The 17,286-nt window shown below is 45.1% G+C and overlaps 1 protein-coding gene across 6 annotated transcripts in view; it reads right to left on the bottom strand.

The window, feature by feature from the left end:
• LOC147640010 (damage-control phosphatase At2g17340-like) overlaps positions 1-17,286 on the bottom strand; it is an 86,990-nt gene that overhangs the window by 17,403 nt on the left and 52,301 nt on the right. For all 6 annotated transcript variants that reach the window (XR_015262289.1, XR_015262292.1, XM_086776266.1 and 3 more), the window contains exons 6-7: positions 17,099-17,227; positions 16,863-16,949 (exon numbers count right to left, since the gene is read on the bottom strand). Coding sequence is in view for 4 of the 6 variants with exons in the window: in XM_086776266.1 (XP_086632392.1) it covers positions 16,863-16,949; positions 17,099-17,227 (216 nt within the window). In the remaining 2 variants the exon portion in view is untranslated. The remainder of the gene's footprint in view (positions 1-16,862; positions 16,950-17,098; positions 17,228-17,286) is intronic.

The raw sequence follows: 17,286 nt of genomic DNA, 5'->3' as shown, positions 1-17,286 counted from the left end.
TGCTGATGGGGAGGCTTCAAACAGAGCAACTAGAGCGATCATCAAGAGCATGTACCCCAACATCACTGTGTCATTTTGCATGGCACATTGCTTAAATAATCTCTTGAAGGATATTGGGGACTTGCCATGGATCCGGCCTATCATCCAAGTGGGCAGCCAAATAATGACATTTGTCACAAACCATCAGTTCCTACGCCATGAATTCTCCAAAAAATCCAGTCGTCAGCTCCTCAAATACTCAGATACGAGGTTTGCCTACAACTTCTTGATGCTCCAGTGATTAAAAGAGTGTAGTGGTGCATTGAGACAGTTGTTCACTAGTGACGAGTTCACTTCTTCACCAATGTCTTCCACTGAGACAAGAGCTCTATGCAAGGAAAAAGCAGAGCCCCCTGATTTTTGGGAAAAAGTGAAGCGCATTGATGCTATGGTTCAACCTATTGTCCACTTGATGAGGCTTGTGGACGGTATGAAGCCATGCATCGGCAAGGTATATGAGGCTATGGACAGCATGATAGAGAAGCCGAGGGATTTGGAGCCACATGAGAATAGGTATGAGGAGATCTGTGCCCTGTGTGCGCGTAGGTGGAACTCCTACTCCTCTCCTTTGCATGCAGCAGCCTATGTGGTGGACCCTAAGTTGCAGGGTAAAGGGCAAGAAAGTGACGCAGAGGTGAGCAAGCTATGGAGACTTGTCTTGACTCGACTTGTGCCTAACCCAAATGTTAGGCGAAAGATCCGTGACCAGTTGTCTACGTATAGGAGCTTTCAGGGCTCTTATGGAGACATGGATGCACAGGATGATCGCTTCAAAGTTGGGGCTGCTTTGTGGTGGGAAGATTTTGGTTCGGATGGACCTGAGCGATCTAGCCATCCGCATTTTCAGCCAGGCAGTGAGTTCCTCTTGCCTAGAGAAACTTTGGAGCTCATATAGTCACATTGCATCAAAGAAGAGGAACCGTCTTGGGGTGGAACAGGCAAATGATCTAGTGACTAGTCTTTGTGAGTGAAAACTTGCGAATGCTTTGCAAGAGTGCAAATGCAAAGGTTGGTGCATTTACTGGGTGGGAGATGTCTCAGGATGATGAGGAGTTGGAGGAGCAAGTGGAGGACATCTCTATGGAGTCTGTAGGCATTGCAGGGACCCATGATCGTGAGGGCAACACTTCACATGCCCCTTGAGGCTTTTTGACATTTATACTACTCTAGTGATAGTCTCTTTTTTGTATACCACTTACGTGGTTAGGGCCTAGACCTTTGCCCTTGTCTTTTGCTTTAGCCTTTGGCATCTGGGTCCTGGGTGCCCGATCTCCTTTTTTGTAACACCCATTTTTTTGCTAGTATGACTTAATATTGATGCTTTGGAAGTGTAAAGTGACTTTGTTTTAGTATTGTTAAGTTTCTTGAATGAGTGCTTACTTAAAATTGCATATTTTGTATGCCGTCCCCCGTTCCTCGTCCCGATTTACCAAGAATCCCCGTTACGTTCCCGTCCCATGTTACTATGGCTTTCCCTCACTAATTAGTGAGGACCATAGGTGTAGCTCGAAGTACCCTCATCCAATATATAGCCATGTCATTCTCCACCAAATGGCTAACCGCAAGGAAGAGACTTGCAACAATAGTAGCCCTTTTATACGACCTATGTGAGCTGTAATACCCACTTTTGCATCAAATATGAAGGCATTCCTAGTTAACCAAATATGCCACAAACCTGTCCACTTGAAAAAATGAAAAAAAATTGAATGTTCTGGGTTATCCGGCCCATTCGAAATCTTGCCAAAAATCTAGCCTTTAACCTTTACAGGCCTATCTTTAACCTTTATTGTCTTTTTAGAAAATCCGACAATATTTTCGAGTTCCACGTGGATATGTACATGTATGGGAGAAGGTGAGCACAAGCCTTACACCGTTTGGTGATATTCCTCAGTTGGAGGATCAGCAACCTTGGTTAGATTGGGCATTTAGAAAGCCTCAGGACATTGTCTAGCGTACAACAAATCAAGTGTACCATATGATGGTGGAAGATAAGCCCTAGATCACTAAGAAGGCTAACAGGGTAGGGAACAAATTATATGCACTCCATTGTTGAATCTGCTTTGAGACATCATCTCCCCTTCACTCAAGAAGAGCTAACACATGTGTTATATGGTATGGGACGTTGGAAGTCACCAAGTTGGGATGGTTTGGCGGTTGAATTCTTTGTTGCTTTTTGGGATGAGCTTAAACTCCCGATTTTAAAGATAATGTTGCATGGAAAACGGGACATGCCTAATTCTTGGAAAGAAGGCCTTGTGACTTTGGTACTGATAATCCTTTGACGATTGGAGACCAATCACATTGATGCCAGTTATCTATAAATTGGCAACTAAAATGCTCGCAAATCGCATTGGTGATTTGCTTTTCCATGTATTGCAGCCACAACAATGTGGTTTTGTTCCCAAAAGACAAACTATGGATAATATTGCTAATGTATATCTGGCGATGGAATATGCCAAATATACTTCTCAGAATGTTCTTGTCATGCAAGTGGATGTAGCTAAAGCTTTTGACAAAGTTCAATGGAATTACATAGCTGAGGTCATGGCTGCAATGGGCTTTGGTTGTAAAATGCAACAAGCAGGCTGATCCTTGATTTGTCTCCAAGCTTTGCATACCACTCTCTCTTTGCAATCATGCTCAGTGTTACCCTGCACATCAGGAATGGCATGCACATTACCCTTGGGTGGCTTGCCCTCTTGCTTTTGCTTGCGGGTAGGGCATTGCCTAAACATGTGCTCTTTACCACCACAAGAAAAGCATTTCCCCTCTTTCGCATATTGCTCCCTTTGCTCGGGGGTCAAGCCAAACCTATTCTTCTTTGGTGCAATGTCCTTGGATGGGGTACTTTCAGCTTTACCTCCTTTTGGGCTTCCTGAAAGGTCTTTTTAGGTGGCTGTCCACCTTTTTGCAGGTTTGGGACAGCCCTCTCTTTGCCCTTAGAACCTCCCTGATCCAGCTTAATTTCAAGCACCAGTAACTCCGTAGCAAGAGTAGATGCTATGAGCTGCTGAAGGATGTGTTTTGGGTGCAATTCAATGCCCGAATGGTAAGCTGCTTGCAACCCAGAGCGAAACTTCCTTTTCCTTTCATCTTCGGAGAGTTGCATAAAAGAAGTTACCTCAAGCAAGACTTTCCAAAATTTGTTGACATATTGCTTCATTGTCTTTTGCTCAAGTCTATCCCACTTTTATGTGAGAGTTTGCTCCACATTTGGAGGCAAAAATTGGGCATAAAATCTGTCCTTGAACTCTTTCCAAGTGCAAATAGGATCTTTGGTGGTCTTTTCAGTGATCCACCAATGGGCAGCTGTCCCCTTCAAAAACATGCTTGCATGACAAATTTTAGACTTCTCAGTGAAGTCCTCATCACTAAAAGCAATGTCAAACTGAGCCACGAAAGCAAGCACCTTGGAGGCATCAAACTTCACGGACTTGTCCCCTGCCTTGAACTCCTTGAGCTTTTTGGGATGTGATTCATGTTCTTCCCTCTTTCTCTTCCCCTTATCCAATGGGGCAGCCCTCTCTGCATGGGCTTCATAGGCATGCAAAGATGTTTTCACGAGGGACCGTGGCATGTGCTCCATGAATCTGTGGCCCAAAAGCATCTGACTTCCCTGAATGATACAATGTCTCGCCACGAGACAACACAATGGGCAAAGTCTTTTGGCTTGCATGCCGGCCTCTCTCTCCATGATGAACAAGCTTTGAATCCACAAGGCCATCATGTCGCCCACTAACTCCAGCATGCACATATCTGTTTCCTTTTTGTCCCATGAGGAGTAGATGCACAACGCGAAGTGACTGACACCTCTTCCTTGTGTATGAAAGACCTCAACCGTTGAGATGTTGGGTCTCCATGCTTCAAACTAGGCGGATTCTTGAACATTAACTCCCCATCCTCTCCTTCTTTGATGTCACCCTTTTGGATGAGATAGGAGAGTGCCAACTCCCTTGGCTTCTTGCCCACTTCACGAGCCATAGACTCAAAGGTCATATCCACCATAGCATCAGCTTTCCTTGCTTCAATGACACTTTGTACATGGGGATCTTCCTTTGCCTGAAAAAGGTTCTTCATGTGCTCCAATTCAGCCTTCAATGCATTGGGCTCATCCTCATGCATAGACTCTTTTCCACGAGATGGCTGTCCCATGAATGCACTGTCATAAACTCTCTCAAGAGGCTTGTGCCTTCCATGCAATGCATCGCAATCGCGAGAAGCACTAGACTGGCCTCTTGAATTCAGCACTTCCAAAGGGTTTCCTTGGCTGTCCATTGAATCAAGTGTCTGTGTTTTCTTCCGATCTCAAAACACCATGTCTCCTCTTAAGAAAGAGAGATGACCGGGCTCTGATACCAGTGTAACCGCTCCCTACAGGAGGCATGACAAATCGGAAGATAAAATACACATTTTTAGATCACTTAACTAATACCAACAATGGACAATACTTGCTACATTAAAACTGAAAATGACAAAGAACACTTGACCCCATCACTAGAGCCGGAATGACCTTCACTGGCTCCTCTAAATGTGAGGGCACGGTCAGGGTAATCATGGGAAAAGTCGCCATCTCGATGGCCTTAATTGGTGAAGGCAACGGGGTGTGATGTTTTGCCTGACAAGACTTGTAAAACAACATTTAATTTTAATAATACTTGAATATGAAAAAATAGGAATAAGTACTTGACAAGGATTCAGGTTCAGATCTCAGGAGAGAATATATATACATGTGTGTATATATATACGTACGCACGTATATATATATATATATAGTGATATGCTCTTTTGTGTATGCTGCTTTTTTCACCTTACCCGAACATGGACTACAAGACCACCTGCTCCAAGAGTAACTATTTAGCCCTCCTAGCTCTATTTAACATGATGGAACCCTTGCTGGGACACTAGACAGGAGAAGGCATGGGGACAGGGACCATAAGGTTTGCTCAAGAAAAAGCACCAATCTTGGTCAAAAAAACAGGAAAAAGCAAAAAAGTCAAATTGATTTGACCGCAATCCAAAGATATCATTGGCAAGAAGAGACTGAGCCAAAGATAGCATACGAAAAAAGTCGTAAGCAGACTTTGAGCTCCCCAAACACCCCCCCCCCCCCCCCCCCCAATTCCATTGGAGTCGCCTGCATCTTGCCCCCTAGCCCGCTGTGCGCCCGTGTTCCTTCCGCCTCTCCCTCCCTACACAGTGCCTGCCCTCCCCCCTTCGTCGCTGCTTGCTGCCCGCCCCCCTTCGCCTCCCTTGCTTCTCTGCTGCCCGCCGCCACCGCCGCCTCCTTCGCTGCTGTTTCTCGCCTCCTTCGCTGTTTTGCTGCCCGCCCCCCCTTTGCTGCTTTGATTCGCTGCTCCCCCCCTCTTTTGTTTCTGCCCGCCACCTTATTCTGCTCATTCTCCTCCAGCCCCCCGCCCTCTCGTTTTTGCTGCTTCCCCCTCTTTGCTGCCCGCCTCCCCTTACCTATCCTCGTTGCTCTGTGCCTCCCCGTTTTTTCTTTTTCCTCCCCTCCCGTGCAAGTTGTTGCTTCCCGGCCTCCGGGGGTTTTTGTTTTACTCGACAAACTTCGGTTCATTGTGGAGATGACCATAGTGGCACGGACCTATAGAGGCATGAGAGACATGCGAGCTCCAGGATTCCAGATAGCCTCATTCAAGACCCCGAGATCTGTAGCCGGATTGAGCAGATATGGGCAAGACTGGACTTTTCCTCAGGCTCTGCAACGTGCACTTTGGATGATGGCCTTGGGGAAATCGGTATTTTCTTACAAGAGGCAGCCCCCCAGAGTAGATTGGAGGGATTCGGGAGCAGGAGAGGAGTCTGAGGAGGGGCCTAGCCTCTTTACAATGTCTTCAGGAGAGTTCCCCAGACAGCCCGTGGATTGAGAGTCAGATTGATGCCGCCTGCACGGAGATTCGGTCCATTGAGGAGAGGAGGGTGGAGTATAGATACCATGCGAGGTCTTCTTTCTGGACTCAAGCCACAGAGTTATTGGAGACTTCTTTGAGATAGCCGGCCCACACAAGAGGAGAGACGGTATTCGCAGGCTGCGTGGCCAGGATGGAGCTATTGTTTCTCATCCCCCGCATGTGAGAGCCATCACCACAGATTTCTTCCGATCTCTTCTCACTGGTGCTCCATTATCCCCTTAGGTGATGGATGTTATTGACCCCTTTTACTTCAAAGGACCTGGCGGAGGCAAAGAAGGCATTACCCAAGGGCAAATGCTCGAGGGCGGATGGGCTTCCTCTTTCTTTCTTTCTTCGCCATTGGGACCTCATGGAATGTGGCCTTTGCACTGCCTTCAATGAGATTATGCTCACAGGTGCCATGCCAGAGAGGCTCACAGAGCTTGATACATTTGATTACCAAGGAGGGTGGTGATAGATAGGAGATCCGACAGTGGAGACCCATCACCCTTCTAGGAATGGCCTATAAGATTTTGGCCAAGGCCATCAATAGGTGACTTCAGCCTTCTCTCCCAGACTTGATCCACTACACTCAGACTGGTTTCGTTCAGGATTGGAGCATTCTGGACAACATCTTTACCTTTTGGGAGGCGACAGCTTTAGCCAGGATGCGACAGCCGGACCTTGTTGTGCTATTCCTAGACTTTGAGAAAGCTTATCACAGGGTGGATTCAAGCTTTCTGGAGGGCACTATGAGCCGGATGGGATTCCCCATGGAGTGGATTCGTGGAGTCTTGCGACTTTATTCAGCATCTCACAGCCACGTTCTAATTCAGGGAGCCAGGTTCTCATTCAGGGAGCCCGAGGCGACAGCTGCTTGGTTCGAAAAGGCTGTCCTATGGCACCGTACTCTTTCTATTTTACGCCAAGGCCATGAGTAGTTCTCTCTCCGCCCAGGAGACCAGACTTCAAGGATTGCGCCTTCCCCTCCGCACGTAGGAGGAACTGCTGGACTCAAAGTTTGCAAACGACATAGCAGCCTACCTTGCTAGAGATGTTGGGAATCTCTAGAGATTTGCGGAGGCGATACAGATTTTCTGTCGTGCATCAGGAGCACAAATCGATTGGCACAAGTCGTGTGGTTTTTGGGTAGGCTCAGCACCCACCCCGACCTGGCGACCAATTGAGGCTTTCTAGTGGATCCCGAGGGGCACTGCAGTCCGATACCTCGGTTGCCAGGTTGGCATCGATATCTCCCCCGAGCAGCACCTCGCTCCGCTTCTTCTGAATATTTGGAAGAAGCTTTTAGACTGGAGCTCGATGAGGCTATCCCTAGCAAGCAGAGTGGTGGTGGCGAACCAGGTACTGCTTGCCACCATGTGGTACATCACCTCATGCAGGCTTGTATTGGCTAGGTACAATGTTTGATCCGGAACTTCTTGTGGGCTGGAAGGGATGGGAGGCTAGCAAGGGCCAAGGTGGCATGGAGAGTGATCATTCAGCCACGTAGTAGAGGGGGGCTTGGCCTTACCGATCTAGCTATACAGAGCCGTGCCCAGCTGGGCAAGTTGATTGTTAGAGGACTCCTACCCGGTGGTGATCCTTGGAAGGATTTTCTCTTGGCCCGAATTTCAGCCCGCACTCCGAGCCTTGGAGGCCCGTGGCCGCAGAGTACTAGATGGATTTCACATACATGCAATCCCGTGGTTTTAGTCCTGCCTTTGAGGACATATTTGCAACCAGTCTACTTCGTGCTTGGGATCATATCAGGCCAGCCCTCAGGAAGATTGTTCCAATGGCCTCAATGGAGCAGCTTCGGCAGCCTTTGATTTGGAACCCTCTGATCCGTTTACCCAGTGGCCACATGCTAGGGGCCCGACCGCACATATCCTGGGGCGCCTTGAGCATGGGACCAGCCAGGTCTCTTGGAGATTGGATTGCACACAAGCAGTTACCTCAGGAGGAGCAGGAGAGAGGCTGACAGGGATCCGGGGTAGAGACAGGCTCATCATCGACATCGACTCAGCTATTCCTTAGGAGTGGCTGACTCCTATTCCAGACCCGACCCCCCCAGTGTGGCTAGGCGTGTTCACCAGACACGATATCCTCGTGGCGGTCCATGGAGCAGATGAGGACAGCGGTCTGCTCACTTTTTCTATTGGATTACATGGCAGATTAGAGAGATCAAAGCACCCCTTGGAGGATTTCAGTTGCTACACCTTGCAGAGGGTGAGGGTGATTGGTTTTCGAGCACGGGCATGGCACATAGATCCAGCACCGGCCAAGGTGGACAGGAAGAGACTTCGGCGGTTATGGATTTTGGAGTGCCGACCTCTCACCCGGTTGCAATGGGACCCTGGAGAGTGGACTTGGCATGATCCCACAGATCGGGTGGAGACTCTGGATGCCTCTTTCTTTGCATATACAACGGGTGTCGGCCCCACAGGATCCAGATGCCGGAGATAGATGGCACACCGGCAACAACAGCACACTGGCAATCCTAGGGAGAGGCTTTGGGTCAGCTTTCAGCTGAGGATGATCACCCTCGTCCTTTGGCTGACGGCACAAAGGAGTTTAGCGGTTGGTACTTGGCTGGCAGTCGGAGGTCGGTCAGCAGCTTGCCCAAGGTGCAACCACCCCCAGGAGTCTCAATGACATTGCCTTAGGGATTGTCCGAAGGCTCACCAGATTTGGCAGCGGATTCTCCACATCTTCGCTATGGACGTAACATCGACCCTCATCATCATTTGGGGTACTGTCGCTTGGGCCACCGACTCATATTTTTTAGAGACGTTGAGGAGTATTAGAGGTCTGTGTTATATATATATATATATATATATATATATATATATATATATATATATATATATATATATAACAGACACCTCTAACACGCCTCTAACGTCTCTAGAAAATACGAGTCTTTCGAGGTGCATACCCTGCCCGCCTCGTACCAAATGCCTCTGACGCCTCTAACCATGCCAGGAGGGGCACCTTGCAGTTACATGCTTACAGTGATTCGGACTAGGCTAGTGACAACGATACACAACAATCCACCAGTGGGAAGTGTTTTTTTCTGGGGCATTCATGCATATCATGGTTGAACGAAAAACAACCCACTGTTGCCACATCTACTTGTGAGGCTGCGTATAGGGCAATCTTTACAGCCACAGTAGATTGTGTATGGCTGAGGAGATTGATTGCTGATCTTCATAAGTATCAACAGGCACCCACTACCATACTAATTGACAGTAAGAGTGCTATAGCCATCGCACAAAACCCAGTGTTTCATACACCTACTAAGCACATCGAAATTCATTATCATTATATCAAAGAGAGGATACATGCAGGGGAGATCACATTATCTTACTGCTCTACACAAGACAATGTTATAGATCTGTTCACGAAGGCATTGCCTAGAGAAATTTGAAGCTTTCTGCAAAGCTTTGAGCTTACTCTCCTACAGAGAGTGATCTGCTACTCACCTTATACATGTTCACATTACCACTACAGGGGGGATTTATTGGCATATATGATATGAGTATTGCCACATGTGAACATGGGCTAACCAAAAGCACTTTCTCCCTTTGGATTTTTCTCCTTGGAGATGTGTGAAATGACCACCTTCTATTTTAGTTATATTATGATATTATGGAGTTGACCTTCTAACTCCACATATTCCAATGCAATCTTCCCTTTGCATCACTCACCCTCTTCACTCTATGTGTGTGCTTCACCGTGTGTGTTGTTGTGCAAAACCCTAGTTCAGCTATAGCTCCCCAGCTTGGGCCAACAAAAACGACATATCTCCAGTGATAGATGTTGTAGATGTGGACAACATGTAGAGTCTGTTCCACATCTTCTTTGGCATTGCACGATCTCCATGATTTTCTTGCATACACTGACTCACAATCTCTAAGGATGTTTTCCATCCTTCAAAAGAGGAAAATTCTTCTGAATTTTTGGTGTTCTGCCATCTTGCATGGCTTGATTTGACACTTTGATGATTTGGATGAGATATTGAGCTCTTTGGACTATTTGGAAGGCTAGGAACCATATTATGTTTCGATAGCCTTCTCTAGATGCTTAAGCTTTCTTTCATGCCAATCTTCGCCAGTCCCTACATGACTATCAACTATTGATACCTGACAATTTGAGGTCTTTTTCTACTATTTCTAGCTTTCTTCTTTGGAAGGCTTCTCTCTTAAGTGCATCCTCCCCCTGTATATTGCTCCTTGGTAACATGCGTGCGTGCGTGCGTGCGTGCGTGCGTGCGTGTGTTTGTGTGTGTGTGTGGACTCTAGAACGATCAGTTCGACAGGGATGCCCTCTCAGTGCTTTGTTCTATGCTATTGCTTCACATCCTTTGCTTCTTTATATGGATCATCTGGTATCCTGTGGCCCGGCCAGATTATTTACCCAGAAAACATAGTAAGACATTTGGGTTATCCCATTGGCTGGAAAATCAGAAATAAGCAACAAATATCTTGGGTACTAAACAAAATTCACGACAAATTAGAATATTGGAAGATCTCCACTTGGCCATTGCACGTACGGCTTCGAATTGTTCAGTCCATTGTTCTAGCTTATGTCCAGTTCTACCTTCCTCTATTACATTGGTCATCTCGAGATCTTTCTTCTTTTATGTCTCAAGCCATGGAGATTTTTTGGAAAACTAAGCTTCATAAAAAAGCTTTAAGGTTGCTCAAAATGGACCTGCTTTGCTCGCCAAGAATGCATGGTGGTTTGAATATTATAAACATCAAATTTCATGTGTTGGCAAGAAAGATCACTATGCTCAAAACCTTCTTTCAACAAGAGCCGCCTTGGTCTATCATGTTGGCAATTTTGTGTGGTCAGATGCGCACAAATGCTTATGGTCGTTGGCTAGTTGATCCATCGGAAGTAGTACTTGGCAAATTTCAAGGTAAAATCCCTGGTTGTCCATTTTCTACTTCCTTGATTCAGGATTGGAAGAAAGTGCTCTCTCGCATCAAATGGTCTCCCCATCCTGCTTCTATAGCTTCCTCGCTTCGAATGGAAAGCCTACATTGGAGTGCTGTTTTTTACTCTCCCCTTGCTGTACAACAACCAATCAGAGCTTACAATCTTATGAAGTTGGGCATCCGGTTCATTGACGACGTGGTAGATACTCAAGGGCAAATTCTCTCTTTTCCGGTAACAATACAATCTTGGGATGCATCATAGATCTATATGGAAAGCTATTGCAGATCTCTTACAGCCTTTCATTCCGATTCCAACATTGGATGTACGAGACAGGCTTCAAGATTGGCATCTTCAGTCTTCAAGTTCAAGATTATCCTCTCAGCCTTTGCATCTATTGACTTCCATACAGGCTTATCGATTGATATTACCTCCTCCATGGATTGCTCATCATGCTAATTCTCTTCACATCCTTTGCTTCTTTATATGGATCATCTGGTTGATACTAGACAGTTAGAGGGGCTTCAGATTTCTGGTTCAAGCCCTTTCATTGCACACGCTTATGCAGATGATTCATTCTTCATGCCAAAGAACAGTCCTCTGGAGCTTCGCCTATTGATGGATACTCTTTCGGATTTCGGGTTGGCAGCTGGTCTAAAAATTAATTTTCAAAAATCAAAACTCTTACCTCTCAAGCATTGTGACTGGCATGCTATCCTATGGCCCGGCCAGATTATTTACCCAGAAAACATAGTAAGACATTTGGGTTATCCCATTGGCTGGAAAATCAGAAATAAGCAACAAATATCTTGGGTACTAAACAAAATTCAGGACAAATTAGAACATTGGAAGATCCCCACTTGGCCATTGCACGTACGGCTTCGAATTGTTCAGTCCATTGTTCTAGCTTATGTTCAGTTCTACCTTCCTCTAAAAAGATGAAGGGTAAAGAGCGCTTATTTCCTAAGTTGAGCATGCGCTATTATGAACCTTTTCAGGTATTGTAAAAGATTGGTGAGGTGGCCTATCGTTTGAAGCTACCAGATCACTGGAGGATTCACAATGCATTTCATGTGAGTCTACTTAGACCTTTCCGTGGGGGTGGGCCTGAGGATGTATCAAATGAGGCTCAACCGGAAGTTAAGGAACTTGATGAGGTTCTTATTCCAGAGCAGATGTTGGCACATAAGGAAAGAAAGGTACGAGGTAAAGTTTCCCGTCGCTATCTTGTGAAGTTCAAGAACTATTCACTCATGGATGCGAAGTGGATGGAGGAGGGTGACTTAGCAGATTCACCTCAAGTTTTGCAGCTTTATCTCGATGCCTTTGAGTTGGAGCCGACTCTAGTTACGGCTCATTCAGGTTCAGCAGAGCATGGGTCTGGAGCATTGCCTGATGCTCAAGAGGAGGGTAGCACCTCCGCTCCCTTGATACAGACAGGCTCAAATGACATCTAGAGGTCACTTGGTGCAGCTTTTGTCTCACCCGAAAGTACTGATGGCTCACAGTATATCTGTTTATGGGACTTCTATGATATATGTGTACTAGTCACATTGGATGTTGTGGTTGTGTATGGTTCACAGTGGTATACAACTTGGACTATTACTACACCATTGGTTTGCAGTGAATGTTGTTACATATGCATGGCTTAGAGAGATTGGGACGCTGATCTTGCCATATTGTACATTTCCGCTTTGGATGTCTTGCTGTATCACCAGATTGCAATCGAGGACGCTTGCCATTTTTCAGGAGGGGGGTATGTCATGACCCTGTGAAATTGGTACAGCACAAGTGTGGACATGGTGGTCGGTGAGCAGGGTAAACATTTAATTGTTCATACTTGGGTGCCCGAGACAAAAGGTTAATGTGTGGACATCCCCAAGTGTGAAGGGGGACCAAGGGATTTAATATTTTAATGTTTATAACCTTGGGTGGCCCCTAGGCATAAGTTTTAATAAACTTATGAAGGGCATTAGGGCCTTAGGATTTTTATGGGAGAGGGGGCTACTCCACTTTTAGAGTACACGCCTCCCTCTCTATCTCTCTCTCTTGCTTTTGGAAAGACAAGGCTGGCTGAAGCGTGGAGTTTCTAAAAGAGAAAAGCGCTTATTCAGGCTGCAGGCTGTGCCTGGCTCCCGTCCATGTGACACCATAAAACTGACCCTTTCACATGGGGAAACTAGCCTGGCCCCATGTGAACATGGCACAAATCTGGCCGCTCTATGGAGTGGCAATCCCATAGAAGTGGCTCCAGAAATGGAGATGGATCAAATGGTGACAGTCCTCCCTTTGAAAATTTACGACTGGCATCAGATGTTGTGGCCGCGTCAGATCTTGCCACCTAATGAGATTGTCATGCATCTGGGTTACCCCATTGGTTGGGAGTTGTCCTTGAAGGATGAGACTCAATGGGTGATGGGCAAATTGCACTGTAAAATTGAATATTCAAAATTATGTACGTGGCCTCTACATGTGTGATTGTGGATAGTGTAGTCAATTATAATGACATATGTGCAGTTCTATCTTCCGCTACTACCTTGGTCACATAGACAAATTGACAATTTCATGTCTAAAGCAATGGAATGCCTATGGAAAACCCAAGCGGATAGAAAAGGGCTACGTTTGTTGAGGCAAGACCTCATATGTTTGCCCAAATTGTATGGTGGGCTCAATGTCCTTAATATTCATAAGGAAGGCCACTCTTTTACCTGATTTTTTAGAGCAGGTGAAGCCATGGGCACGTAATGTTGGGAGTTATGTGCACTAACATGCGTACATATGCATATGGGCATTAGATTATCAATTATGATGAAATGGTCTTTGGGTGTTTCACTAGCCATATTCCGGGCTCTCCATATGCGACTGCTTTTTTTGTAAACTCGCAAGCTATCCTATGCCATCTATAATGGTCCAGTAGGCCTCCGAATTGGGTTAACTCAATGTTCCTGCAAAGTATTCATTGAAGCACGTTATTTGATCAACCACTTGCTTTGTCTCATCCAAGAAAGGCCTACAATCTGTCTACATCGGGGATTCATGATTTCATCACATATGTGACATCGTGGATGAAAATGGTTATGTTTTCACTTTTCCACAAGCCGTCATGAAATTTAATTTGGGGATACATCACGGGCCAATCTAGAGAGCCATTTCAGAAATGATGCAACCTTTTCAGCCAATCCCAATGCTTGAGGAGGCAGGGAGACTCTGAGATTGGCGTTTTGATAGACACCTTCCAGGATATACTCTTGTGCTTTTTACCAATTGTCTACGGCCAAGGCTTATAAGTTGCTCTTACCACCCCCATGGATTGAGGACCATGGAAATCGCCTCTAGCATATGTCAAAATCTCTTGCTTGGTGAAAAGTTGCATTGAAAAGAAATTCGAAGAGCAGATCGCCCCTCAAGCAACGATTGTTTCTATGGAGATTTGTGGTTAGGGTATTCCCAGTGGGAACTTATAAGTTTCTCTTACCACCCCCATGGATTGAGGACCATGGAAATCGCCTCTAGCATATGTCAAAATCTCTTGCTTAGTGGAAAGCTGCAGTTAAAAGAATTTGGAAGAGCAGATCACCCCTCAAGCAACGATTGTTTCTATGTAGATGTGTGGTTAGGGTATTCCCAGTGGGAACTCTTTTGGCACGGAGGCATATTACGACTACATCTTGTATGCAGTAGAGAGACAATGCCTCACCTTCTTTGGTGTTTCTTGCACTCTCAAGGTTTTCTGGATGACTGGTCAGGACAACTCCAGGCTCGTTTTCCTAGGAAGCATTTCGAGCGAATGGTTTGGCTTTTTGGTTGTCTTTCTCCTCCACTACCAACTTATACAAACTTCCTTGACTAGACTAGATTCTCGGCATTGTGGACTATCTACCATGCTCATAATCAATTGCTCTTCTCTAGAGATTCCTTTTAACTCTTTGCTTACTTCTGGAGAGCCCTTTTACAATCCCTCCAAGATTCTCATGAACTGAGAGACCTTTCCTTTCAGCAACTAGAAGTGCTTTCCCAGTGTTTCTGAACTAAGTAGTAGCTACCCCACTCTGGGACAACTATGAATGTACATTGATTCTTCTAATGAGACAATGCTTTCACTAAAAAAATGTGCGTGCGTGTGTGTGTGTGTGTGTGTGTGTGTTGTGTGTGTGTGCGCGCGCGCGCGCTCTTGAAGAACTCATCCATATTTGTATGTTATCCCTCAACAAGAAGAAAGAATGCATTATGCTACGCATGAGCTAGAAAGAATTGATCAAAGAAAGTTGGAAAATGATAGATCCGATCATGACAAAAACCATTATTGGATAAGGGATGTTCCTAAAAAGCTTTCTTCAAAAGCTTGCATACATCAAGGCAAAAGCAATGCATTTCATGACTACAAAAGACAAATGGTGAATGGACACATAGTATCATGCAATTAAAACATGAATGTATGACTCATTTCCAACATGCTTTTGCAACACCTACGCCATTAACATACAGAGCTTCTAGTGCTCGTGTTGACCTACATTCTCATGTGATGAGAATTATGGATGCACAAGAAGCACATGACCTTGAACTTCCTTTTCTGGAATTGGAGCTTGATAATGCAGTAAAAACTTTAGGCAAACGGAAATCCCCGGGATGGGATGGCTTAATTGTTGAATTCTTTCTGCAGTTTTGGGATCTACTGTTAAGCCATCCCATCCCCGCGATGGGATGGCTTAACTATTGAATTCTTTCTGCAATTCTGAGATATAGTTAAACAACCTCTCTTGCTTATGATCAATCAATCATGGTTACACGGAACTCTGCCATCCTCATGGCAAGGGGGTTTGGTTAAGTTGGTGCCAAAAAAACAATATGTCAAAATATTGTAGATTGGCAACCTATTACATTGATGACGATAGTCCACAAATTGATTACTAAAATGATCACCCGTAGAATCAGAAACATATTGAATAGGGGTCTTCATCCGGCACAATATGGTTTTGTCTCCAGAAGACAAATCACAAACAATATTTGCAATGTACATGTGGGGATAGAATGTACGAAATAGAGCAGGATGTATTGTTATTGCAAATAGATGTGACCAAAGCTTTTGATACTGTTCACTGGGATTATATTGGAGTAGTAATGACAAAACTTGGATTTGAAGAAAAAATGTGTAATCTCATTTACTGGCTATATAAAGAGAGTACACGGCAAGATGTATTCTAGGAAAAGGATTGTCCTCTCCCTAGCAGTTGGGAAAATCAGTCATGCAGGGATGCCCCTTGAGTGCCTTGTTATGCTCAGGCTTATGCTCATGACCCTTTCTTTTTCCCAAAAAATAACCACAATGATCTATGTATACTTATGCAGGCTCTGGAGAGGCTTTGAAGTTATTTGGTGAGGTTGCAGGGCTGTCTATAAACTTCAAGAAATCAAATTTGTTGCCTTTAAAGGAAGAAGACTAGCACAGTATTTTCTGGCCTGGGCAAATTATCCCACCCACTGAAATTGTCAAACACTTTCGGGTTGGAATGTCTCTCACCGGGATGCTACTAAATGGATAATGCAAGAAATACAAATGAAGCTAGATTATTGGAAATTGCCTATATGGCCGACTCATGTCAGATTACTAGTAGCCTCACATAAACAGACTGGGTAGGTACCAGAGGGCAGCTATGTGGTCGCCTAGCGCTTGTAGGCAGCTATAGGTTACATGCAAGGGCTTCAGCATAGGTGGTCACTCTAGGGTGTCAACTGTGGGCTAACAGCCATCCATAGTCGGCTCATGTTTAGGTGTGCTACACCTTTAAGAGTACAAAAGCACACACACACATTCACTTGCCCACGTCCATGTTTGGGTTCATGTAATTGTGTTTATTCAAATCACTTCCACTAGACTCTGACACAATAAGGGGCAAGTACCAAGGTTATGTTAATAACATCATTTAGTGAGAGAATTTGTGGTCATGCAAAGTCTATATATGTGATCCAGACCTTTGTACCTCGTCGAAGAAGCTCCCTTGCAAATGGCAATATTCCAAGTACCACATCTGATCCAGTATTGTCCACAAAAATCACGGCCTGCATGAACAAGCAACTGTTTCATTGTTGAGCTCTTTTTCTTCTTCTTTTTTAAGAGATACATATCTCATATATTAGCTATATGAATCCAACTGATCAGATCTGCAATTCGAATGATAAATTTTGCAGGAATAGAAGAAAAAACCTGCCTTTTTCCATGACTTCCGCAACCACCGTAACTTGAATTGCTCAAGATCATCAATCACCCAAGGTCGGGAAAGCAGCTTCTCATAGCTTCTTAAGAAGGACATGCCACCACTAGCAAATTGTTCTGCAAGCTTTCAAAACCATACACCACAAATTTCACATGTATGAGTTTTGAAAAAACTTAAAACAT

This window comes from Cibotium barometz, chromosome 3, assembly GCF_041138505.1.
Source record: "Cibotium barometz isolate CiBa-2024 chromosome 3, ASM4113850v1, whole genome shotgun sequence".
NCBI classification, from domain to species: domain Eukaryota; kingdom Viridiplantae; phylum Streptophyta; class Polypodiopsida; order Cyatheales; family Cibotiaceae; genus Cibotium; species Cibotium barometz.
Note: the sequence above shows the minus strand (reverse complement) of the source record. Positions and strands in the feature narration are given on the sequence as shown.